Source organism: Rhea americana, unplaced genomic scaffold, assembly GCF_003343005.1.
Source record: "Rhea americana isolate MKP2758 unplaced genomic scaffold, rheAme1 scaffold_268, whole genome shotgun sequence".
Taxonomy (NCBI): Eukaryota; Metazoa; Chordata; class Aves; order Rheiformes; family Rheidae; genus Rhea; species Rhea americana.
Genome location: NW_028186388.1, coordinates 842613 through 867293, shown reverse-complemented (window position 1 = coordinate 867293; position 24681 = coordinate 842613). Strand labels below are relative to the sequence as shown.

At 42.6% G+C, this 24681-nt stretch overlaps 1 protein-coding gene across 15 annotated transcripts in view; it reads left to right on the top strand.

The window, feature by feature from the left end:
• The first annotated feature begins 38 nt into the window (after positions 1 to 38).
• Positions 39 to 24681, top strand: part of FBRSL1 (fibrosin like 1) — a 549095-nt gene continuing 524452 nt past the window's right edge. For 10 of the 15 annotated variants that reach the window (XM_085307910.1, XM_085307920.1, XM_085307911.1 and 7 more), the window contains exon 1: positions 40 to 353. In XM_085307910.1, the coding sequence (XP_085164036.1) occupies positions 60 to 353 (294 nt within the window). In that variant the 5' untranslated portion in view covers positions 40 to 59. Of the gene's footprint in view, positions 354 to 24681 lie in introns of all 15 variants that reach the window. The other 5 variants (XM_085307916.1, XM_085307915.1, XM_085307913.1 and 2 more) reach the window with 2 other exon arrangements.

The following is a 24681-nucleotide window of genomic DNA, read 5'->3' as shown; positions in this document are numbered from 1 at the left end:
TTTTCTTTTTTTTTCCTTCCTCCTCCTCCTCCTCCTCGATTTTTGACCCTTCTTCGGAAATGGATGGGAAAATCAGGCAGAGCCGGAGGTCGAGGTCGCAGCGGGACCGCGTGCGGCGGCGGGAGGCGGCGGCCCGCGACCCGCGCAACCAGAGCCCCTCGTCGGGCTCCGAGAAGGAGCCGAGCCCCGCGCAGGAGAACGGCGGCGCGAACTGCCCGGCGGCGCGCGGCCCCGCGCCCGCCGCCCGCGCCGCGCGGCCCCCGCGCCGCCGCCGCCGCGAGTCCAGCTCCCAGGAGGAGGACCTCATCGACGGCTTCGCCATCGCCAGCTTCAACACCCTGGAAGCGCTGGAGGTAAGAGCGGAGCGCGGCCGGGCGGCGCTCGCCGCGGCCGGGGCGGCTGGCTTGGGTGGGTGTTTTTTTTCGGGGGGGGGGGCGGAAAATTATTATCAAAAAATATATGTATTTTAAAAGGCGCTCTGAGGCCGCTGGATCTTGCARACACCAGTGCATCGATGTTAGCCCGCAGGAATCGCGGGGCTGCGGTCGAGGGGGTGGCGGGGTGCTTGCAGCCCCGCTGGCAACTTAACTCCTTCCCCCTCCCCGCCTCGCCTTCCCCTCGCTCCCCCTAATGTTAACTATCACTTAGGGCATGTCAGATGTTTGTTTGGGGTTTTAATTGGCTGCGAAATATCCCCGGCGCTGCGGCGTGTTGGGATGGTCTGGTAGTGTTGTGAATGGTGGAGCTTCCCCTTCCTCCCCCCTTCATCCTCCTCCTCCTCCTCTTCCCCCCCCCGCGGCTCGTGGAGTTTGTGTTTGCATTGCCAAAATGTTACTTTATCTGTCTCCGGAGATTGTTAGCAAATGGCTAGTGTTTGACATTTTGTGGAAAAGAGATGTTTAAATGGATAATAATCCCTTGGTTGTAATTCCCATTTTTGAAGTAATTGAACAAATTCTTCATCTCGTGTTGACTGTACATATTTTTTTCTGGTGTTAATAGGCTGGCAAAAAATATTGCTTGTCTAACTTATTACAAACAATATTTGCTGAACAAATACTGCCTGCCTTGTCTGAGCTAAGTTAAGCAGAGCAGGAAATTTAATATTTTCAGAGGGGCATTGACAAACTAAGACTTTGGCTTTTGATTTTTGTTTTGTTTGTGTGTGAAGGGAAGAACTGAGTTGTCGAAAGCATGTTGCAAGTCACTTAGTAGGCATAATCGCTTGGATTCTGAGTAAATATGAGCAATCATGAGCAATCCTGGTACCCTCGCTCAACTTTCTTCAACGTGCTGCACTAGAAACGTGGCAAAGTTTTTGGGCTCTCCCACTGCTTCTAGACTTCCTGTCACTTGAGCCTATATTAACTGTGTTACAGTAATTAGGAATGAATAATCCCAAATTTGTCCTGGGATCTCCAACATCTTTCACTCTGACTTTGAGAATCCATTTTGTTTGTCTCTCTYGTCTCGTTCTGTTTTTCCCCAGCCCAAACCTCTTGCCACACGGGCCTCTCCTTTCTGGTAGCCTCATGGCCACCATGAGTCTGCCGCTCAGTTGTGTCCTCCTCGAGGTGACGTGTGCGGGGGATTTTTCTGAACCAACTTCTGCGAGTCCAGGCAACAGTCCGCGGAAGCCCACAGAGGATCTGAGGTGGCCCCAAATAGCCCTGACTGCCCAGCTTCTCGCTGGGGAAATCACTGATGACTTGGCGATCTGCTGTAATATTTGGGTGATGAAATCCTGGCTTAGGGAGCCTGGAACTGGACACGTTCGAAAAGGGAAACTTAGTTGAGTATTCACTGAGCAGCACTAGATGTGTGATACTGGAACGGAAACGTGATTTATGTTAAGAGTGGAGATTGGTGTTCTTTGGCCTTTAGCAGAGTCATTTCTGGGGTGCGAYCCTATTGGGAAAGCCAACTGCTTTGTCGACGCAGGACTGATAATGAGCAAGCTATCCACTTCTGTTTTCCTTTAAACAGATGCCGCAGACTTGTCTGTATTTTTTTTTTTTCATGGGCACATTCTTAGTCAAGTATGCATCAGCAGATAGGTCCAATTAAAGCACCAAGTCTCCACTCAGCTGTCAGTGAAGAAAGTAAAATTCATCTTCTAGCAGAAATTTTCTACCATGATGAGCACATTATCATGAAATAGGATTCAAATGATAGTGCAGTCCCTCCAGGGCTGACGGGGAAAACTACACGCTTTTCAAAGAGTGTGTAGTATGTGCCTTGTTATCAAATCAACCAAACGTTAACCTTGGTAAGAGGGCACGTGGGGAGAGAAGGTGACCTTAAACTTCTGCCGTCCCAAAGTATGTCTATGGAAGCTCTTGTGCTTCTCCTTAAACAAAAGACAGAGGGGAAAATGGGGTGGGGGAGAGAAGAACCAACCCTCAATACTGAACCAGGAGGCATGTCGTATTTGAAGTGCTCTGAAAGCCCTGATAACTACGTGTGTTTCATAAATTCCAGTAACRCTGAAAAGGCAGAACGCTCTGCATTGTGAGGATTTTTTTCAGAAGTGTAGCACTGCATTTGACAGTGGGTAATGCCTGGGAGATTTAATGTAGCTGCAAGCAGAGGGGATTATCAGGACAAAACTACTTTTAAAGTAACATATGCCCATGTAAATTAGTGAAACTGCAAGGTCATTTTGCATAGTATGGAGCTGTGTGCTGTATTGTACTTGACTGCAACAGGTGGCTTTCCTCTGGTTTGGAGGAGATTTGCCTTTCAGTGCTTTTCTTTTCTTTTTTTTTTAAGTGCTTAAAATCATCTGTGATGATATTTTGAAAATAAATAATAATTAAAGACTTCCATCTCCAYGAGGGAGGAGAAAGTAAAAGTGAGTTCACAGCCTAGGAGCAGTACTGACTTAAGAAAGTCAGTTTTGTTTGATTTATGGCCCTAAAAAGGGCTTTTGTTGCATATGTKGCAGTTCATTATGATCTGTTCTTGTTCTAGCGTTGTTTTTCCCTTGATTTTTACAGCAATCTGTGATAATGTTTAAAAGGCTAGMCAAGCTTTGGGCTTCCCCTTGAAAATTAAATTTCTTTATGATTAGAGGGAACTTTATGGTAAGACGTTTTGGAAGTTTTTTTCTTTTTATCTGAAAACACTGTGAATTCTTCTTCCCCACTTCAGAAAATTCTTACCGCTAGTGTTCTTGTAAGTAAAGGGTGCTATATATATATTCTTCCTGCATGTTGAACTGTTGATAAGAGCAGTTAAGGTTAATGYTGGCGGACAGCTTTATGAAACTCCGTTTAGGTCTTTTGTGTATAATTTAAGAAACAGCATTCTGAATTTTGGTTTAACTAATGTGGCAATGCTTGCTTTGGAATTTGGTATCAGAAAATACTGCATCTTAYTTCTGTGACATTTATGAGTTACAGATTTCCCAATCCTAACATCTTTCRCATGAAGACATACTTGTTTTTTTTCTCATTGAAAGCAAAAAGCCCGTCCACTAGCAAATCAGCAGTCTTTCTCTGYGTATAAAACGTTAAGGCTTCTCCTTTCCCTTTCTTCCTCCAAATTCTGTCATATAAATTGGGCTCAAACTCAGGTTACATGTAGCTGAGTTGTGTGTATTTTCTTTTTTTCTTACCTGACCACTGAATAYGATTTGGGAGTTAACAGCCTGGCAAGCGAGTTTGCCCTGGGCTGCCCGTGTGCGTGAGAGGTGGTCGGCGAGATGGGCAGCCCCTGGAAAATCATTAGATTATCGTGCTGCAGCGGAGGACCAGTTCCTGTCCTGCTGGTCAGAAAAGTTAGCAGGCCGAGGAATGGTGGGCTGAAAAATGGGGGATTTTTAGCTGTGTTCTGAAATGAGTGGTATGGATGTGAACATGTGTGTGTATTCATTACATTCAGATGAAGCTGCTAATTATTCTTGAAGGTGATTGGTGAATCAGAGTGAGAGCATCTAAATGAATGAGTTGGTATTTGAGGGCTCTCTCTGATCATAGATGTTTCTTTCAAGTATAAAAAACAGCCCTAAAAGGAAACTTCATCAGAATGTTAATGAATGCGATCTTTGAGAGCAATTGTTCTCTCAAAGTAGTTAAGACAAGGGGTTGTTTTCTCTTTTTGGCTTTTGTTTATCAATTTTACAGATTCCAGCAAAGCTCTGGAACACTGTATGGAAATTTTAACTTTCTTGGGGTGTGTGTGTGTGTATTTTTTTGAATATTTAACCTATTTATAGACTCCCTTGGAGAATCCACTTGCAAATGTGCTTTGAGCGATGCAGAAGTAGATCCCAGAGCTGAAAAGGCAGACCTTGGCTTGGTGCATGTCTTGTTGAAGTTGGACGCTGCCCTTGCACGCGAGCAGGACTGGGGCCTGGCTGCAACTAGTCGCAGACCTGAAGGAGATCAGTTAACACTTCCCCCCTGCCTCCTTACTTTTGTTCTTGTGAAACCTAACAGTCCTAACCTGCAGTTATTCTTTTGCTGTGTACACTTCAGTGTAGCAAAATTCAGAAAGCATAATGGTGATGGTAAACTTCTGGACAGAATCCATGAGTTCTTCAGCTGTTATCTTGATAAGGCTGTTTTCACATGTGTGTTGTACACTGTGCTGTTACTGTTGCTCTGATCGCTCATTGATAAGAAAACCAGTGTATTTAACTGCAACTTCCTGTTCCAAAGGTTTTATGCTAGTTCCACTGACCTAGCTGTGTAACTTTTAAGTTATGATTATGTCACTCTATATGTTGTGCTGGCCTTTATTTTTTCCATGCTTGTGTTTTAAAACAACTTCAAGATTTTAAATATTTTCCCCCTTTACTTAATTATCAAGTGATAGTGCCTTTGAAGGAGAGTTATTCCTTTTTTTTAAGCTCAGGAAAGCTAATGATTTTTTTTGATAATGCTTTAAATGCTTTTTTTCCTTTTGATTTTCTTGAAGGCCTTTTAGTCTCAATTGATTTATTCTCCTAGCTGTTGATTTTGCATCTTGTCTGACTCGGGTACTCAAAGCATTTGTTGTTGAAGAAGAAGTAAGAGGGGGTTAATACAGAGCTAAAAGAGAAGGATTCTAAGGGGTGAGTTCTGGAAAGTCTGAAGTGTGTAACCAGTCTTGTATGCTGAACATGGCCAGGAGTAAGTGGAAACTGGATTCCCTGCAAACCACAGTTGGGTGGCACAGCTGTGAGTAAGGATCTGCCTCTTGTGTTGGAGCTGGGGCTATTCACCTCGTCAGTAAAACCTGCTGGGGCAGCGAAGGGCGAGTTGCACGGCCGGGGTGACTGCGTGCGTGATGCAGTACTGCCACCAGCACGGGCATTGCCTGCTTGCGTTGGTGTTACTAGTGCTATTTAACATAGCTGTGGTTTCCGCAGAGAGAGGAAATGGCTTGCTCACCTGAGGGTGAGCTTTGAAATACCTGAGCTTTCTGAACTGCGGGTGAAAATCCCAGCTGAGCACAGCTGAAGGTCCCCCTCATACTTACCGAAGAGACATACTGAGTTCTACTTAGTTTGGCCCATCTGAGGTCTTATATTTTTAGCCCAGATTACATTTGACCTATGTCTTTGGTTTTTTGAAAGAGCTCTTAAAATCTTACAGAATTTTTCTGAAAGAGTCTCCTTCAGCATAGATGCTCAGCCTTGCTTCTGTGGTTTACCTGGGGTAAAACATGAACTGAAGCTTGCTGACATGTGTCTCTACATAGAAATGGACCTGACCTGCATGAAAAAATTCAGATGTGAGATTATAATTTTTTTAGAAAAAGAGAATAGAATACTTCATAATTAAAAATACAGGGTACTGTATATTGTGCAGGTAAGAATTTCTGATAAAAGGGATATAATAAAATTAATGTTTCACTTAATCCAAGTAATAATGTTGGATGCAATTAGTGTTTCTTTGTAGTAATGCATTTGACTTGAGGTATAGTAACAACTGAAAAGTTTTTTGTCTTCCCAATGTGTTAGAGAGACACTTTTTATTGTAAATCTCAGTTATTTCACAGAATGAGATTGCATATTACAACGATACTTTATAGGAAAATAACAGTGAAAAACTGAGCTCAGTGGGATAAGATAAGTCTGGCATACTTCACTTTGCTTCTTTGATAGATTCCTGCTTGCTCTGCAAAAGGTTGATGTATCACGCAACTGTACCTCTTTAAAAATTCATATAGTTAAGGAGATACAATACCCAGAACATAGACAGTGACATTGATGTAAAGGTACCTAGATTGATCTTGCTTCTTCTTGTAACTTTTTAAGTGTTTGTTGTGTTTTTTATTCTTTTTTTTCTTCATTTCCCCCCCCCCCCCTTGGTATCCTTCTGTTCTCTTCCTTTCTATTTCTTGGTGTGAGCTGTTGAATTGTTTAGGCACAGCCACTGCAGGCTGCTTCCCTCCTCATCAGGCTTAGCTGCACTTGGTGGGTTTTCTGTGTATGTAGATCCTAAACTGCATGCGAACCTTGAGTGGAGAAAGTGCTATAGAGTGATGCTTATTGCTTCAGCTTCTGTAATGACCGATCTTTGTCATGGTGATATAAGTTGTGGGGGAGCCATCGTGTAGTTTGTCTTCAGTGCTGCAGCAGGTACTTSAGAATAAATAGTATCAGCAAAGCTGAAACACTGTGTCCTGCTCAGTGCAATGCAATATTTTTTAAAAAATAAAGTTTTGAAATGCAGTATGGTGGACGAGCATTGTGGTATCTGTTGCATGTGAACATCCTGCTGTAAGTGAGAACAATTTCCAATTCACTGCACTTTAATGCTTTCAGTTTATCACAGTAAAGGTATAAAAGAGCTTTATGTAGGTGAAGTGGCTCTTGCTGTTCAGATATCTTTTGGCTTTGCTGTGTTCCAGCACAACAGGGGCTTTGACTGCTCCAGCAGTGCTCCTTGCATAGAGAAGAGAGCCTGAGCACTACTTTACTGGTTCTGTTCCGTCTCTTTGAAAAATATTTTTTTTCCAAAACTAATGAACTATTAATAATACTGTTCAAATGCTAAAAGGAGAATCAACCTTCCCGTTATTAATCCAAAATGTTTAAAATGAAGGAGGAGGTAAAATAATGTCCGAGGCTGCCTAGGACGAAACGAGACCTGTGTTTGGTTGCCAGTCGAGTTCCTCTTGTGCTAGCTGTTGTGAAAGCGGGGCCGGTACGACTTGAACGGGCTCCAGGGCTCTTCCGTCCCGCTCTGAGCGAGGCTGGCGGCTGTTTCGGGACCTAGTGACAAGAGATGAGGAACACTTCAATTTTTGTAGCTTAGTTATTTTGAACTGACTGACTGGATCCAGAATTCCAAAATACCTGGTAAAAATGAGCCGAGGCAGCTACGTGTGTAGCGCTGGCGTGATCCAAGATGAATGTAGAATGTTTCCTTTGTAGCTCTGCCTTGCATCAAGCCAAGAAGAGACTAACTTGAACAAAAGTTTCGTCTGCAAGGTCAGTGGTTGGCATGGATAAGGGGATTGAAGGGATCAAAATGATTTCCCAGTGCTACTGGCTGCAAAACATGGGCTTATGGCACCATTCCTGTCTCTCCCTTTGTGCTCGAAGCAAAGCTTTTTTAATCTTTTGCTAGCTATATATAGTTACAGCACACAAACGTGGCAATTTTGAAGTCAAACATTCTATTTTAGGGAACTGTTGGTCACTGTCAACAGGCTGAGGGAGCTGTATTTCGTCTTGTTCTCTTCTACCCAAAGCGTGCTGCGCAGGGAAGACACGGTGGCTGTCTTCTCTGAATGCATTCTGATAGAGATACACTCAAAATATATATGGTGCCTTTGTGCCTGTAGTCTAAATGTGGAATTTATCATGTTTGTGACAGGATATTGTCACTTTATCTTCCTGTTTGGCAGAAGTTCTTCATAGATTTCTAAAATGATGACTGTAGTTGTGTGGTGGATTTTTTTCACTTTTAAATTTACAGTGATTTACTCTGATGCTAACATATCCCTGATCTAGCTTCTACTTAGTGAGGAGATGCTTAGGTTAGGAGTTGGAAAACAAATATTAATTTAGGGCCTCTGGCTATTCAATAGACTGTGCCACAATGAAGGACACCAAGGTCATTTCTTTAAGCATTCTTGATGGTTAATAAGATTGTAGGTTCTCCAATGATGGCTCTTATTTCTACCACAAAGATAATTAAAAAAAAAAAAATGTTGGAGCACAGAAGAGCTGATTTAGCCTTATGCATTAGCTAATAAATATACTATTGTTGTTGATTTCTTTGGACCCGTAAACATCTCTTGCAGTGCTGCGTAAGAGGATGTGCATCTTCTTTAATCTGTGTAGCCCGAGCACATACTTGCACACAGAGGGAGCAAGGCTCAAGATAGCATGTAGCTAAGAGATGTTTATGGAATCAGTCAAACTTGATATAAAATAATTATGGTGTTTTGACAGCTTGTTAATAACTTAAAGCCATTGGAAGAAATAGAATTACAGGATTCTTGGTCTTTGATGGAACCTTGGCATTTCTTTGAGATTGTAAAATTAAGGAAAGAATGTGAAAACTATTAAAATAGTTGCGTGGTGCCTGGGAAAACTGATGGGCCACTTAAATTAAAAAAAAAATGTTTATTCTAATTGAAGTTCATTGCAGTTCACTTCTGTGTAGTTCACTGTGTTTGTAATGGCCAAGGAAGAGGAGGACATCCCCAATATCTATCTTGATGGAGGGTTTGGGTGTCACTCAATTTTTTTTTGTCCTCTCTGTGAATGAAGTGGAAAGAAATCCTTGTGAACGTTAGACGTGAGGAAAAAAGTTGTCACCTGTAGTGACTAAAATCCCCTGAAGTGCTGCCAGCATGTACTTTAGGAATCATATAATTATATGATTATTGAAAGAGGCATAAAAGACCTCATAGCAAAAACCTTAGAAAGAGGAGGGAGGGAATCTGTATGCAAATAAAGATGCACAGAATTTGCTGTCCTTTTTTTCTAGTTATTTTTCAGTCCAAAGCCCAATAATTGCTTTTATGGGGATTACTTAATAAAGCTGGGGCATGAAAAGGAGGGATAAATTGTTTATGCTGTGTCACAGGACTGACGTGCAATCTTACGGAGTTGGAGTATAAATAACTTTTAAAAGTAAAACTATAAAGTGGGTTTTCTACTAACAGAAAATAGCTATTTGTTGTAATGTTATCCTACAATAAAAGTGTTCTGTGGTCTGGTGGTTAGCAGAGGGGACCGGAAGTCGAGATAATGGGTTTTTTTTTTCTGACTCTGCCACAGACTTCCTGTCTGAGCTTTGGGCAAGTCCTTTAATTGCTGCATGCTCCACCTTACCCATGCATCGACCGCGCACAGCGTTTCTTGGCTACCTTGCGGGAGGTGGTGAGCTCAGCCTGGGGAGCCTGGGGTAACCCTCTGACTTCAGTGCACCAAGGCTCATGTTTTGGCTCTGGCATGTTTTGAAACTCGGGTTGTGTTTATGAGTGAGGTGAAGGGAGATCCTGGACAAAAGACCAGCTGGTGCTGTTGGTGCTTATGAGCCTGGGCAGTATTTCCCATCGTGTGGGGTAGGGGTGTACTCTTCCTTGGTCATGCGCTTGCACAGGAAGGATTTGCTGCAATGCCAGGAGAGCACGCTGGAAGGCTGCTGCTGGCACCAGGGAACAAAAGGTGGGATGGAAGTTATAACCAGGAGCAAGTACGTGCTTTGGTGTTTTTTGGCCTCATTTGTCATTTCAGTAGGTTGTAGTTAAAGTCGAATATTCCTGTGTGAACCAGTAGAGGATTCCCCCCCCCCTTCCCACTAATTGATGTTTTAATGTTGTCTTTTGTGCAGGATGTATTATCAGCGAAATAGTTCTAGTGTGTGCACCGCACTGTATACCAGTACGAGCGCAAGTTTAGCGTAAGATTTTGCTGAGCTTTGGTTCTCTGGTGTCATCTCCTACTCTTAAAATACAGATCTGTGTTTAGCTTGACTTAGCGATTTTTAAGTTCTCTTAAACTGCTTTCCTGTATTGATGCCCTTGATTTATAATCTTGCTTCTGATTGAAGCACTCATTCATGCATTTACTGGGGAGCTCTCCTGATGTAGCATGGACCCATGTCTCAAGAGGGGTTTTGTTGCAAGATAGGCAAAAACCTCCCTCCTCCTTTCTCAGGCTTACTAAAGCATACAATGTATTAAAAGAGAGAAAAAAAGTCATATTGTTATTCACTGTAGTTACTGAATATTTTGTAAGATTCTCTCCAGAAAAAGAGAATACCACTTACTCTGATATTCTAGTTTGAAGCTAAATAGCACCAAGTTGTGATGTAAATTTGCTAATGTGATTTTTAGCTGAAAATGACAATAGTTTTCCAACCAGATGGATTCTGTAACACATTCACTATCAGCTCATCCATCAAACCCTGCAGATATTGGTACATTTGTTGTAATGCGTGCATGGTAATGTTGTTGGTTACATCAAACAAATGATAAACCTATTCAAATGCTACTGAYGCTTTCCCAGCAGCCCCTGACATGTATTTGGTGGTGAGGAGAGTGGGTGGGGGGTTTCTGTTCTCGGGCTGGCCCTGCAGGTACTGGATGGGAATTTTGAGTTGAGCTGCTACTTCTTAGGTTTGTTTCATTGCCATGGAGATGGTTGCATCTGAAGGATTGATGTAACTCTTATAGAGAGCGCTGTTTTGAGGCTTTCTGATAGAGATACTGATGTTTCCTATGTTATTTGTATCAGGAAGACAGTTAATGAAACAGAAATGAGAGCCCCTGGGCTTATGTGGTCTGTAACTTCATGTCATACAGCTCATAACTTTTCTTTTACATCATTGGATAAAATTTTTTATTTACATCTGGCCAAAAGTGCTCAAAGGCCTTGGCTGGGAAAAGCTTCATATTTCTGTTATGAAGTTACCTTTCTGAGTTTAAGCCTCTTTGTAAGAAAGGATGATGTTTGTGGCAGCTGTTAGATAAGGCATTATCTAGAGCCTTGTGTTAACATCAAACCCTATTGCCTCAGTTACAAAATGAACTAGTATTTTGGCAGATGTATGACATGCCTTCTCCAAAAAGTAGGTTATGAATGAGTGTAAAGAGAGGCTGTGTCTAATTTAAAATCCTACATGATGACCTCAGATAAACAACTATAGGTAGTGTGCTTTCCTGATAGGATCCCTAGGATTTGTGAACTTGGTCTTTTTTTTTTTTTTTTGAATAAATTGCTTACATGACATATTTCCAGATGGAAGGTTTTTGGCTTCTTAGCTTCACCCTTGTTCTGTGCTGAGAAATACATCAATGGGTTTTGAAGCTGTGGAGCATATTGGCTAGGTGGCCTTTATCCAGGAGGAGCTCAGTGTTGTCGTCTCTGTGCTCGTGAAGCTCCGGTTTTGTAGGCAGGTATTGCTTGTGATGCAGCTTGGAGGCAAGCTGTGCCTGCTCTCAAGTGGCTTCTGCCTTTGGGGACGGGGTGAGGAAAAGCAACAATTAAGTCCGCGCTCGTCCCAAATGAGGAAGTTGGCACCAGTGCCAAATTCTCTCCGAGTGCTCTGCAGTTCCCATACTGGAGCAGTAACTGGAGCCTTGTCTTTAAGACGTGTGAAACATTAGGTATGTTACTCTATGGAGAAAGTGTCTCTGGGGAGCTTTCTCCACTATCCATTTGGTTAGTTGGTTGTTTTTCCCTAGATTCTGGGTGAAGAGAAATGTAGGGATTTTCTTTCTTGAGATTTTATTATTCCTCTTTCACAAAATGATTTGGCTGCTCCTGTTAAGTTCACCAGCTCCTAAGGTGTGCGCCTGCATTTTAAAATTTTCCTCAAAATTATTTGTCTTCAGCAGTTGAAAGGTGCTGTGTTGCTCTGTAYAAGCAGATATTTATGGATTTCCAGGGGAGGATGTTCTAGGCTCYCTGGTAAAAATGATTAAGCTCTTTGCTGGCTTCCTGGTCAAAATGTGCCAGTTGATTTTCTTTAGCTCTGCCAGAACGAATCCTGCAGGCAGTCCTGGGCCAGAAACATCATCCTCTGTAGGGTTAATGTTTGGTTTTTATAATTAGTTACTAGTTATTTGAGTGTAATGTGGGATTTGGGTGGTGGTCTTGTCTGTTTGATTTAAAGCTTCAGGGGAACTTTGCAGGTTGGATCCCTGTTACATCACCAAGCTTCTGCATGAAGGGCAGCTGGTTGTGACCACTGCAGTTTGTTACTGAGCAGAGGTTTTGCTGATATATTTGTGGCTTGTGCTTTCCTGATAGGATCCCTAGGATTTGTGAACTTGGTCTTTTTTTWAAAAAATAAATTGCTTGTGCTTTAGTCAGTGCTTAGGTGCATCTCTTCTGGTACTATGATATGTGGCCCAAACAGTGTCATGTTTTACAATATTTCTCTGTATTTTGTTTGTGTAGTTGGTACAACCTGTAAGGGTTTTAATTAGGCCTCAGAATGGCCCTAATCTAAACTGCTGGTGTCTTTATGTCTGTGTTAAGTATGATATGACTGGTCATCTAAAATCAGATTATTGGGTTTACTTAATAGTTCACATGAACTGCTGTATGAGAGCTATCCTTTCTAACGCTTACATAGCAGTCAGCAGATTTCACTGCCGTTGCTTACTGCAGTCCCTGGGGGAGAGAGGTTTGTAGACGGTACGAGCTGAGACCGAACGTGAACTGCTCGTGCACGGTGGTGCTTAGGGACAAACACGTGATGACAAATGCGGAGTGAAATGCAAAGGGTAAAGCCCACATGTCAACCCAGCTGAGTCCGGATTCTGGGAAGCGTTGGACTTCGGTTTAGTGAAAACAAGAAGGAAAAATATCAGGAGGTTGTTAGTGCCCTGCTTCCACCCAGGCAACCGCGGGAAACGCGGAGCTGAGCTTGGGAGGAGGTTGCCGCTGTCGCAGAGCGCTTCCCGAAGCCGCCGGCGCTTGGTTGTCCTGGTGCGGCTGGCCCCAGCAGGCTGTCTTGTCCTGCAGAGCCGAGGACGTTCCGTAGCGTGGGACGTGTCCCGGTGCTAGCGCTGGTAAGCGAGCAACTACTCATGCTTTCTTCTGAGTAAACATAGCTTTTCACTGTTCTGGATTTTTCTCAATTTGATTTTTCTTTAATTCTGATTTTCTGTTAGTTGCCAGAAAGGAGTATTCATTGTTGCAGTGCATTTAACTGGGGGCGAAAACGGAGCGAGTACTGAGAGGAAAGAATAGATTTTTGTCTCAAATGATACACATATACGTTTGCTTTGTTCTTTTACATCTCTTCTTTTGTGTATGTGTRTATAAAAATTCCCATCCCATTTACAAGTGTTTAGCAGATGAAGTCGCTGGTGTTTTCCATACTATTACCTCTGCAAGGTTCAAAACACAAGCACAATGTAATTCTTCATTCAGTCTCTGCTGAGTATTATAGGAATAATGATCCTGTGCCTAAAGCATAAACCAAGACACAAAAAGCATGCCAATAAGAATACAGACCTGCGGGGGCGGGGGAAGCGAAACGCAGCATGTCTTGCCAATTCTGCTGGAGCRTACTTGTCTATATTTTGGGGCCGGGAAGGGGTTAATCGTTGTGCAAGACTGTCCTCTCTGATGGCAACAAGCAAAATGTCGCAGGAGTGTGGGCTTCTCCCCTCCCCGTTAGACACACGGATTGACACGTCTTCGGAGAATGACAGCTCGCAGCAGTGCRATTTAACCAGTGTGAGTCTGGAAGCAGGAGCGTAAGCGGGAAGGCATGGAAAAAAACAACTGGCTTTGTGTCTTCATGGCAGCCGAGCCTTTCCAAAAAGCGTAAATGCTTCTCTCCTGAAACACATTCCTGATCAGGAGGAAAGAACAGAAGTTGGGCTGAGATTTTGCAGTCTGGAGAATTGACATCTCGTAACTTCTACTCCCAGTTAGCCCCCAAACTATGTGCATTCAAAGGTCTCTTTTTGGTGGCTGCAGATACCTTTCAAGAAGGTCAAAATCGGGGTTGCAGCTGGATGATGAGGTAAAAGCTTTGCAGTGACATACGGAATTTTTCTAGAATTTTTAGTTCCTCTAATATCTTGTCAATCTTTAATGCTGAGTGAACTTTAAATATCATCTCTGTTTAACAGCATTTAATCTTTCTGTTTTCTATTTTGTTCAGCCTGAACAAAGAAATACTGTTTTGTTCTCTTCTAGATTATGGACATTCAAATGTTTTTTGTCTCTCTTTATAAATAAAGAATGAGAGCTTGGGTGCCCAGTTACTTAATGCTATTCCCTTTCTAACRCTGAAAGTTCATCCTGTGCCCTGACTCTTAGGTAGTTTTTTAAAAAAGTCTCTAAAAATGTGAATCTAAAGGACTTAATTAGTGTTGATATTTCAGTGATGTAGTTTTTTTTTTTAGCTTTTTTTAATGAGGCATCAGTGTATGAGCACTAAATAGGAAGAAAATTGAACCAATATCCACAGGGATACTTTTTTTTTGTTTGAATCAAACTTGAAAAAAGGAAAAATATCTGACTAAAGTATTTGGTGCATCACTTACCCTGTGTCCAGTGTGTCCTATGGAGTGAAGAGAAAAAATGATGATACCTAGATACTGCTTTAGTACTAACTTGCCCCCTTTGCTGTATACTCCTAGGAAAATCTGCATAGGCAGACACATTTTGACCAGTGGGTGGTTATCTGTTTGGCTGATATTATTTTAAGTCTGATAAAGCATTGTTCACACCTTCTTGGAATGGAGTATGGAATAAATGGGGAGCTCAGTCTCCTTAGTACCATATGTCATACAGACAGGCTGTGCTCTGCCGTGCTCTAATACAGGGGTTTATTTCATGCATGGTAGCCTAGACATGAAACAAATGTGTAGAGAAGGGAATTATGTAAAATTGAAAGTGACAATTATGCAAACATTCCAATTGAGGAAGAAGCAAATTCTTCTCTTTTTTTTTTCCCATGTGCTTGAGTTCAGAGTTAAGCAGCCTGCTGAGGTTTTTTGAATGTGTATTTTATCTGTTGTATCTCTCATATCTTGGCTGCTTCTTATTTCTTTTCTTGTTCTGTTCTGTTCTTTTTTCTTTTTCTTTTTTTTGGTTGACCTTATTTTCCCTTTTGTTCCATGGAGTCATTCAATCTTTGTACTGCGAGGTTTGTTTACCTTGCCAGAGAAAATGTTAGCACCCTTCCATTTAGGAACTGAAGCCTGCAGTCCTCGCTCCCTTGCAGCACGGTGGCCTGTCCTCCTTTGCTTTGCTTGGCAACTCTGCATCCAGTTATGGGAACGCTCTGACTGACGTGTTCCAAATCTTTTCGCTTGAACCATTTTTTTTTTAAGGGAGGGGAAGCTGGTGAGAGAAGAGGCAAGCTGTGAAAATAGCTCTCTATTTAGATAGATACCCTTTTGCAGAGCTGAACAACTTGATCTTCCATGCTGCTTGGTAATTCCCACGCTTGCCATAATCGAGACACTGAGGAGGGAGCTGGGGCTGGAGCTGCGTGGCTACTTCAGTCTGACTTAAGTATGTCCTTTTGCTGAAAGGAATGGTCTTTTCGTGCACTGACTGCTTGTCCCTATTACTTCCCTTGTGCTAGCGTGAGGATTTTCACTRCCAGGAAAATGAATTCGCTGGTCTGGTTGGCTGCACAGCCATGCAAATGCCTGCTCTGGCCCAACGGAGGCAAGGATTGCCGAGAGAGGGACCTGCCGAGCAGATGCATATTGAGTAAAGAACCCCTGCARATGTGGTGTGAGCTTTTGCAGCAGGATTATGACTAAATGTTCTCCAAATGTTTCAGGTCATCTTCTCAGTCGGGAACCCACTGAAGTGGATGGTGCTCTTCTTACACTGGTTTCAATTAAGGCTTCTGAAGTTAGGATGCTGTGGTTGATTATGGGGCAGTGGRAGTGACCGGGAGTAGAAGGCATTACTTGGGAGGATAAGACCTCGCTTGTGATTTAATTGCTCTGAAAACCAGTTTCTACCCTGTTTTCATTGATTAATTTCAAAGTGACAGGGAGAAAGACAAGACAAGCTTTTGTTTGTATTTGGTTGGATTTCCAAGTGAGTGAGGTATCTAACCCTACTGATGCAGAAAGTTAAAAGTAGCTCAGTTTGTGAACGGTCTTTACATAAAAACTTTTTTTTGTTACTCTTTTTTTTTATTTTTTCTTCTCCTCCTTTCTGCCTTTCTAAAAGGTTTCCTGTGCCGGTGTATAAAGGAGAAGCAATATTGGAYTCCAGTGTTGAATTCAGAGAGGAGGGGAAGAAGCAGTTTTCCACATCAGTGTAGTTTTTCCCTTGCTATAATCCCAAGGAAGAATTGRAGAAAGTGGTGGGGGAGGACAAAATCAGTGCTTGAGACCAGCTGAATGATGACTCTACCGCGGAGAATGGTTTTCATGGAGGCTGGTTGTGTGTGGGGAGACAGAAAAATGCATATAAATTGTGCAAATTTCTAAATAAAAAGCATTTAATTGCATTAAAGGAGGGGGAGGGAACCCTCTTGTGTGCACATTGAAGACGTCAGTGAGCGTGAGTAACCTCCGTGGCATGGTAGTCATTGACCTTGTCAGTTCATGCCATTGGAGGTCATGTGTGGTGAAGTGGGTTGCCACAGGGGATTAGCACATCTGGGCAGAGGTTTTTTTTTTAAGTGGGAGCATGCATGGCATCTCCAGCAGCACATGTGGATTCATCAGAAACACAAGGAGAGATGAGATGAGAAAGTATGTGCCAGAAATGCATGGGAGGTGTGTGTGGTTCTAGGTGCTTTCTTGAGCGCAGTTGCAGGCATTGACACAGGTGGTTACCCTCTGGACTCCTAGCTCACTAAAAATGAGATGATGTGCTTGAAATTTAACTACAAGAAACTCCCAAGCTTACCTCAGTGATCTCGTAGTTAGGCTATCTTTTTTGCTTTAGTTTCTCCTACAGTTTCATGTCTACAAATGTTCTTTCATATCCTGTCTACAGCTGTTACTGTTATTAATGCAAACAGATGTAACTTTAACCTTGTCCACATGGGAGGCCTATTTATTTATGAATTAAGGTCAAGAATTTGTATTTTGGACTGAAGTTGTAAATATAAAATGATATTTTCTTATAGATCTTTGAAGTTAAGAAATGAAATGACAATGATATATCTGACTCTTATGTAGCACTTAACATTTACTGTCTAGATTTATGGAGGTATTAGTCCCATTTCACAGATGGGAATGCCTGAAGCATAAAGAAAGCAAATGATTACTAACAAATGATCCATTTGGTCTGTGCCTAGAAAGGAAAATATTCAAGATTAAGTTTACAGCTTTTGTTAAAGCATTTAATAGAAAGTTTGTTGGCATGGTGTCCTTGAAGTCCAAGAGACTGAGCATGAGGTTTTACGTAAACCTGTTCTTCTTTGCTTTGCTATGGTAGGCAAGCCCATAATGTTGTGTTCTGTGTTTTTCAGCTGACGGGCAATAACTTGCAGCTCAGTCAGGAATGCAGGTGCTGTCTGTGTGCTACAGAGACCTTAAAAGAGTTTCTTTGCAAGATGGAAAATCATGTGCTCTGTTATAGCTGTACTCGTAACTGTGCATAATCACAACTGTCTAAAGAGTGCTTCAGTCAATGTAAACCCCCGAAACAGGGTTACCTCTGCTCTGGAGCATTGATGTGTTGCAGCTTGTTTCTGTCCRTGTAGGTAAGCGTTGTTGCCACAAGCTAGCCGATTTACTGGAGCTTGTTTCTGACCTGTATTCCAGAGCCACTGACAAATATGGTAGGAAATGTGAAAATGTCTTGTCCCAATCAATAGAGTTGCCTAGGGTGTTTTTTCTTYTATTTTTTAAAATGGAAATGTCTTAACTGCTTTCCCTCATCTTACTCCTACATTCTTCTAAATTTTTCCTTTAATTGATATAATCTCACATCCCATGAAGAAGGCACTAAAAGGAAATTATCAATACTTCCTGCAGAAAAGCACTTGGTATCTCAGTAGGTTAAAATGGCTTTAAAGTTGAAGCTAGCTAGTCTTTCTGTTTGCCAGTTGGGCAAACTACTTGTCAGTAATTTCCATTCCCTCCTGGAGGGGGAAAAAAAAAAAAAATGACTGATGCTTTGCTTCTGCATTAGTTGTAACGACCTGGAATCAAACTGGTTGTAGCAACTAAAAGGCTAAATCAGAACGTCTGAAGAGTCCTTTTTTCTCTCTCTYTGTTTTGAGAACCGCAATTTGTAGCTCTTCTACTAGATTTTTGCTAGGCAGCAGAACTCTAATCCTGAGGCTCTGCAAAGCTATTACTTTTAGAAAAGACTGTGTATGTTAGAGTAACATCAATGAAAGCATGCAGAAGGCCAATTGTAGAAGGTACTCTCTAGTTATTCAAGAAAAAAAAATACCTATCCTGAAATACAGCCAGGCTTAGAAGTGAAAATAGTGGCACAGGCAAGAGAAATGAAACCTAAGCTGGGGTTTTCRGCCTTTGTAAGTTGGTGGCCTCTAAAGGTTCTTTAGAGGATGCATRCTTCTCTATAAAGACGTGTTTAAGACTACTAGCAATGAGATTTTTTTTTTCTTAGTTTTGGAGGTTGTCCTTTGACTTYCCACAGAGGACTGCAGGCCACAAGCTGAAAACCTGATGTGGCAGCGGAGCTTTGAACAGGACCTGGGTTCTTCCAGTTCTCASTTCACTGCAGTATTTATTGTACCATGTTGCATCTTTAATGTCAGGTTGGACTTGGAGAATTAAGTAGTGCAATTATGAAGCAGAGGAAAAAACAGTGATGTAGCGTCTGCGATAAATTAGTCATTTTGTACCTTCAAATAGCAATTATTCCTCTGACTGGCTTTTATCTGACCGATTTGCATGTGCAGTCATGGTAACTGGGTTTGCAGATTAGGCATAGAATTTTATGAGGATCTGATGTTGAGTTTTGGTCTTCCATGGTTGGTGCTTACTGGAAACAGTAAGCAAGATATACAAATGAGGGATTTTGTGTAGCAGATTATGATTAGCTGCTTCATATTTTTATCTCCCAAAGCTTTTCTACACTCAAGGAAACAAGATGGCTTGCTTTTATTGTAGTGTGGTGGTTTCCTTGTTTTGTTTTGTTTTGTTTTGTTTTTTTGTTAATCTGACAGGTCTGTGTAAAGTGGTCCCATCTCTGTAGAAGCCGTAACACAGATTTCATTTGTATTGGCATTCTCTGCTGCATAGTTTGAGAACACATTGTTCAAGGACTGGGAACTCACTGGAGCTTTAGTGTATTTCACAAGAGATATAAAAGAGAGAGCTGGGGCGAAGAAGGGAAAATAAACTGAAGCAGTATGGAGTGACCRGGGTGAAATCCTGCCTCACTGAAGTCTGTGTCAAAGCTCTGTCTTCATTGATACCACTTTTCCAGGTCCTCTTTCTGATTTTGATCTTAACTGCCCTGGTATGCTGAAAATTAACAAATGATAATGGATTTAATGTTGTACACCTAAAGAGCTAAGTGAAATCTTAATTTGAAGAATATTAATTATTCAGATAGCTGAAATTTGCTGGTGGGTCAAATGTAAGCTCTGTTTCTATCTGGGATTTGTGTCAATTTAGCGTGCTGTGGACTTTGTAGAATCTCTGATATGAACAGTCTTTGAAGTGGAGAAATGGTCTAAAATATCTGCCAACAGCCAGCTAGCTTTTTAAAGCTTCATTTGCTTCAAATAAGCAAGCTTTTAAAAACAAACAAACAARCAAAAAAKGTCTGCAAGTGCAAGAATAACAAGGTAGTTTTTCAAAACCATTTTCTTGTATATATCAGCTCCAGCAACTCAGCTGTAGTTACCTTGGTCTCCAGTGCTGCTAAAGACAAATTAAGCTAATAAAACAGTATCTTGCAACATCATAGCAAATAAATTAGCTAATCTGTATGCAAGACTCTTGCTATGCTGAATTTAAACTGCTTAAGTATTTTCCCTCTTGATGAGGGGTAGAGGTTTTTAAAAATGTRACCTTAGGGGTCTGTGAAACAGTGCCTTGTCAAGCTTTTAGCAGTCTCCCGGTGTATTCATAGTTGAAAAGAGATTGTACTCTGAGAAGTATTTTAAGAAAATTATGTATTTATTTTCTCATAAGCGACTATGTAGTCTTAGACTGATRATAAATTTATACGTTAGAAGGCAGGTTCCAAGGAGGCAGTTGTATCYACCTACCTCTGCCTGGCATTACCCRGCTTTCTTGGTAGCTGAAGGAGTTTCTTGTTTTGCATCACATGCTTGCTATACCAAAGTGCATGCATGAGCGTGTTCTCCTTCCTTCTTGTACTTAAAATAATCAAAGTTGTTTGAGATTTCTGGTAACTCCTGTTTATTCCTTTGTTCTTTTGGGAACAACTTCTGATTGCACTGTAGTAGCATCTGTGAAGTCTCCTGGATTTGTGTAAAGCATACTGTTTTAAAATAATTACAGGTAAGTGAGCAGCTGATGTAAGTTCTCTGAGCTGTTCAAGGCTTGTGAGGCTTTTCCCGGTCCTGATTATTGGACGTTAGTGGGTAGGCTTTATTAACACTGAGTAGCAAGTTTCATTTTGCGAATACTCTTTCAAGCTCTGCAGTAGCTGTTCAAGAGACCCCCCCAGAGTGGATACAGCACGGCTTGGGGGGCTGAAGAAATCAGAGTTAAACTGGGACACCCCCCCCCCCATAAGTTATTTAATCTGTCTCTCCATTTCTTCTGTAAAACAAGGATAACTTATCTCCCAGTCCTTTCTACTGCTTAGCGGTTGTAAACTCTGCACGCAGGATCTTTTTGATAGGAAGTACATAAGATTAAAGTACATGGTGTTTTGTTCTGAAGAGTTTGAGGATGAAATTTATAGGCAACCGTAAGCTGTGTGTTTGTTTATGATAAAGTTGGGAGATGAAGTATAAAGGAACAGACACTGGTACTGGCCGTGTAACTTGCAGCTTTACATTACAAATAGGCTCTTGTTTGCAGTGATAAAGGCAAGAAATCCAGTGTATTCTGCTAGCTACAAATAGCTACATGGGGTAGAGCTTTTCACTCCTTAAAAATGTGCTCTTTCTCCCTCTCGAATCAGTCTCTCAGCTGTTACTGTTAAAAGGGTCTTCTCTCCACCTGTTCAGTAGCTGTGATTTTCTTTGTTTTGCTTTGTTTTCTTACGATAAGAGAAAGAAGCATCTTTCCCTGCTGAACATAATTCAGCTGTCCCTGTTATCTCCTTCCCCACCTTATTTCCCACTCTCAGGATTTTGTTTACAAAACCCGCTCCCCTTYCTTTGGTTTAATCAGTTGGAGGGTGCAGGCAACAGTATAACCAGGAGAAAGGTTGCTTGTGATTATTGCATTTTCCCCACTAACTGTCCCTTTCCCCTTCTGGGTCCTGTGAAGTGCTCCCAAACTTGTCCACCCCGCCTCTGCACGCACGGCTCTCGCCTCGCCCGCTGGCGTGTTCGGGGTGCCTGGGCACGCGAGGAGCTCTGCGGAGCTGCCCCGTGGATTCCTTTGGTCCACACTGCCCTGGGATTTCTGTCTCGTCCCTGGGATCTGCCAAGTGCGGTGCAAATGCCGCAGTGCAGGTGCGGGAGTTCATTCCCTCCACCGTCTTGTCTGGATAGTGTGTGAGATGAGGTCTGCAGGGATGCTGAAGATTTTTAGAGGAGAAAATTACCTTGATGGTTAGTGTTTGGCCTTGTAGGATGATTTCATTACCATACTGGATATCATTACTGATAGCTGGAGATGTCTCTCTACTTCTCTCAAATGGATCCACTGTCTTAAAGCTTTTGGTGGTGGACTCAGGTTTGATTTTTATTCTTCTGTAAAAGGAAAGATTGAAAAAACTGACACCCACTTGGTCCTATGGACTGCTTGCTTGGATGTTTCTGTATGTTTGTCTATGGGTTGTTTTTCTTTTCTGGCCCCTTCTTCAGTTTGTCATCTTTCTTGGATCGTTGCTTGTTTCCTCATGTTTGGAGTCAGTAAATCTCAAAGGCTTTTCAAACCTGCTACAAGAACTTCTTAACAAGACTGGGCTGCTGGGGGTTGGCGTCTTGTACCCCAGAGAAGCGGGAAGGGTGCTCTTAACCTCTGGGCACTCTCCTTCCTTGTGGGTCGTCTCATCACTGGTGCTCATTCATCTCCATGGATTTTTAGGAGGTAATTAAGGAAGAGAGAGTCCTGAAACACTTTTTAATAGTGTATAAAAATCAAAAAAGTCAAATTGTATAAGGCAAATATGGTTAAGATTTGCTTCCTGAGAGTTCAGACTGGTGGACCGTATTATCCATGATGTATATGTCTGTGCATAAGGGCGATGGTGCTAATACAACTTCTAGATCTTGTGAAGCGAGCAACTTCCAATTTAAGTAGCCATGTGAGTGGCTGCTTTGAAAAGACCAGTGTGCCATGCTACTGGGGTGTAGGTGAAATAACCAGGAGAGTTATGAATGGAGATATGGAGTGGTTGCTGTTGGGGCGGGTTAAATGTTGCTCTGCATCCTTCAAAGGTCCTTGGTGTTTTTTCTGTTTTTTTTCTTTGTGGAGGGGGTTATTTATTTTTAAATTACATGTATAGTGTAGTATTAACCTGATTAGATCAAACATCAAACTGGCGTCTGGCTAGCACTTTCTCTGTAGACACTGCTRGAGCACTAGATCACTGCTTAAAGAGTGAATCTTGCCATGGCAGAGGAGCAGCAGGGGAAAATATTCCTTTTGTGACTTTATTGCTATTGTTTTGCTGACACCTTTTTAATAAAGCCCAACAACAGCCGACTGAATGCGTGGCTATAGAGACACCAGCAGTGATTCTTGGTACATGGGTCAGAGCCTGTGTCGTGTATGTGTGCGGTGTATTGTTACTGGTTGTTTTCTTCCTCTGTATTTTGTCAAATTCTTCATAGCTCTCTGCTTTCCCTGTACAGCATAGATGGGGGAAATTGCAGGCAGGGTTGCACAAAGCTGCCTTTCTTGTCATTTCTACTTAAAATCTCACGTGATGGTTGGACAGAAGCTGTTTTCACTGCTTGAAGTGAGGGGGAGGTGGAATGGGTGATGAATTTTTAAAGAAAATTATATATACTTTTTCCCCTCCCCTGAACGCAGGCAGCTTGTGTTTGTGGTAGTGTGGGCAAGGAAGCACCTCATTATGCAGTCTGTATCGGATCTGTCGCAGAGAGAAGTTGATTTCCCACCGCATACAGAGTTGTCCCCCTTGCCAAGAGAGTTTGGATGGCCCCGTGAGTTATAAGCCTCTTCGGACGAAAGAGGTCGATTCCTGCCTTTCCTTCCTGATCCRGCTGCTGCTGAGGGAGCTGGCTGCAGAGGGAACTCTGGGTGTATTTTGCCATTTTCTTTCTGTCTGTTTTTCTCTTTTCTCTTCCTGCTTTGGGTGGGGGTGTTGGGTGCTGGGTGGAGGGCCTTCCAGATTGTGTTACTGCTTGTGACACTGCTCCAAGTCCTCTCTGGAGCCAGCTGGCAGAGGCCAGCCGTCACCTAGTAGCACGGCCTGATGRTCTGTGCTTGCTTTCCACCCCAATACATTCGCTCTATCGAGAACTGGAAAATCATGATTCAACTGTGATTGCTATTTCCTGGCTTAAAAGCCGGCACCGAACCCCTCACCACGTGTGTGCCAGGATCTCCCGTGTGAACTGTGCTCTGCCTGCTCCCCTCTGGCCCCTCTCCTACAAGGGGGCCAGAGCCCAGCTGTTTCGATGGTCATTAACTCCATCAAGTTGTGGGTGCTGCTGAGTACTTGCAGCTGGTGAGGCATTCGGGTGCTTGCTAGTGACGGGGCTGCCATGCAGGTGGGCTGAGTGTACTGGGATGTGTGCAYGGCTGCCACAGCTGAAACTGAAGGGGAAAAGCTGAGGTATGGTCAACATTGAAAGAATAGTGAGCTAGTTGTGGTTGTCCACCCACCACCTCCATGCTCCTGCAGCCTGAGCTTCCTTGCTCGTAACATGAGAGTTGGCTTGTGTCTGGTTTGCATTTTGTATTCCTCCTGCTGCCAGGGGTTGGGGAGTGGGCCGAAGGAGCCTGAGTGAATTGTTCAGGCKGTAGGCCAAAAAAGCAGAAGTGAAGCCAATCCACATGTGCCTGAACTTGGAGGAAGTTCCTCGCCAGCACTCAGCACTTCTCAGCAGCAGTGAGACTCCTGCAGCACATTTCTGACATTGGGCGTTGCTGCCGTTGGGCATTGCAGAAGAAAGCTGGGCCAGAATCRTGTGGGAGGAGGTCTGATGAAGCAAGGGCCTGAGCAGTCTCCTTGTGGTCCTTTGSCACTGGTCCTCAAGACAGCTGTAGTCTGCAACCTGTTTTCGGMGTGTTTTTTACTGCTGTGTTCAGTTTGGCCCTCTGGCTATGTGACCTGCTTGCTTTTGTTGTGACCACAGAGAAATTTGAATGGGAGAGATCTGGGACAGGCGGTTGCAGTGAAGATGAGCAAGAAGTAGGATTGTGCTGCTGYGGAGATGGGAGATTGGGAGATGTTGAGGTTTGGCATTCATAGTTCTATTGCACCAGCTGTAAAGGAATCGGAGCTCAGGTTTGAGGTTCCATTTTTAAAATCACACAGATAGTGTCGCTCTTTGGAACATGCAGTGAAGACCTGGATGTTATACCCATGTGGAGAAGTTGACATAGGTGTGTATCACATTGAGTTGTCTTCAGTGTAAGAGCCCTAGAGGTACATGGTCTCTATTAAAAAAACAAAAAGAAAAAAAAAAAAAAAAACCCTTCCTTCTTGAGGATTGATGTAGATCACCA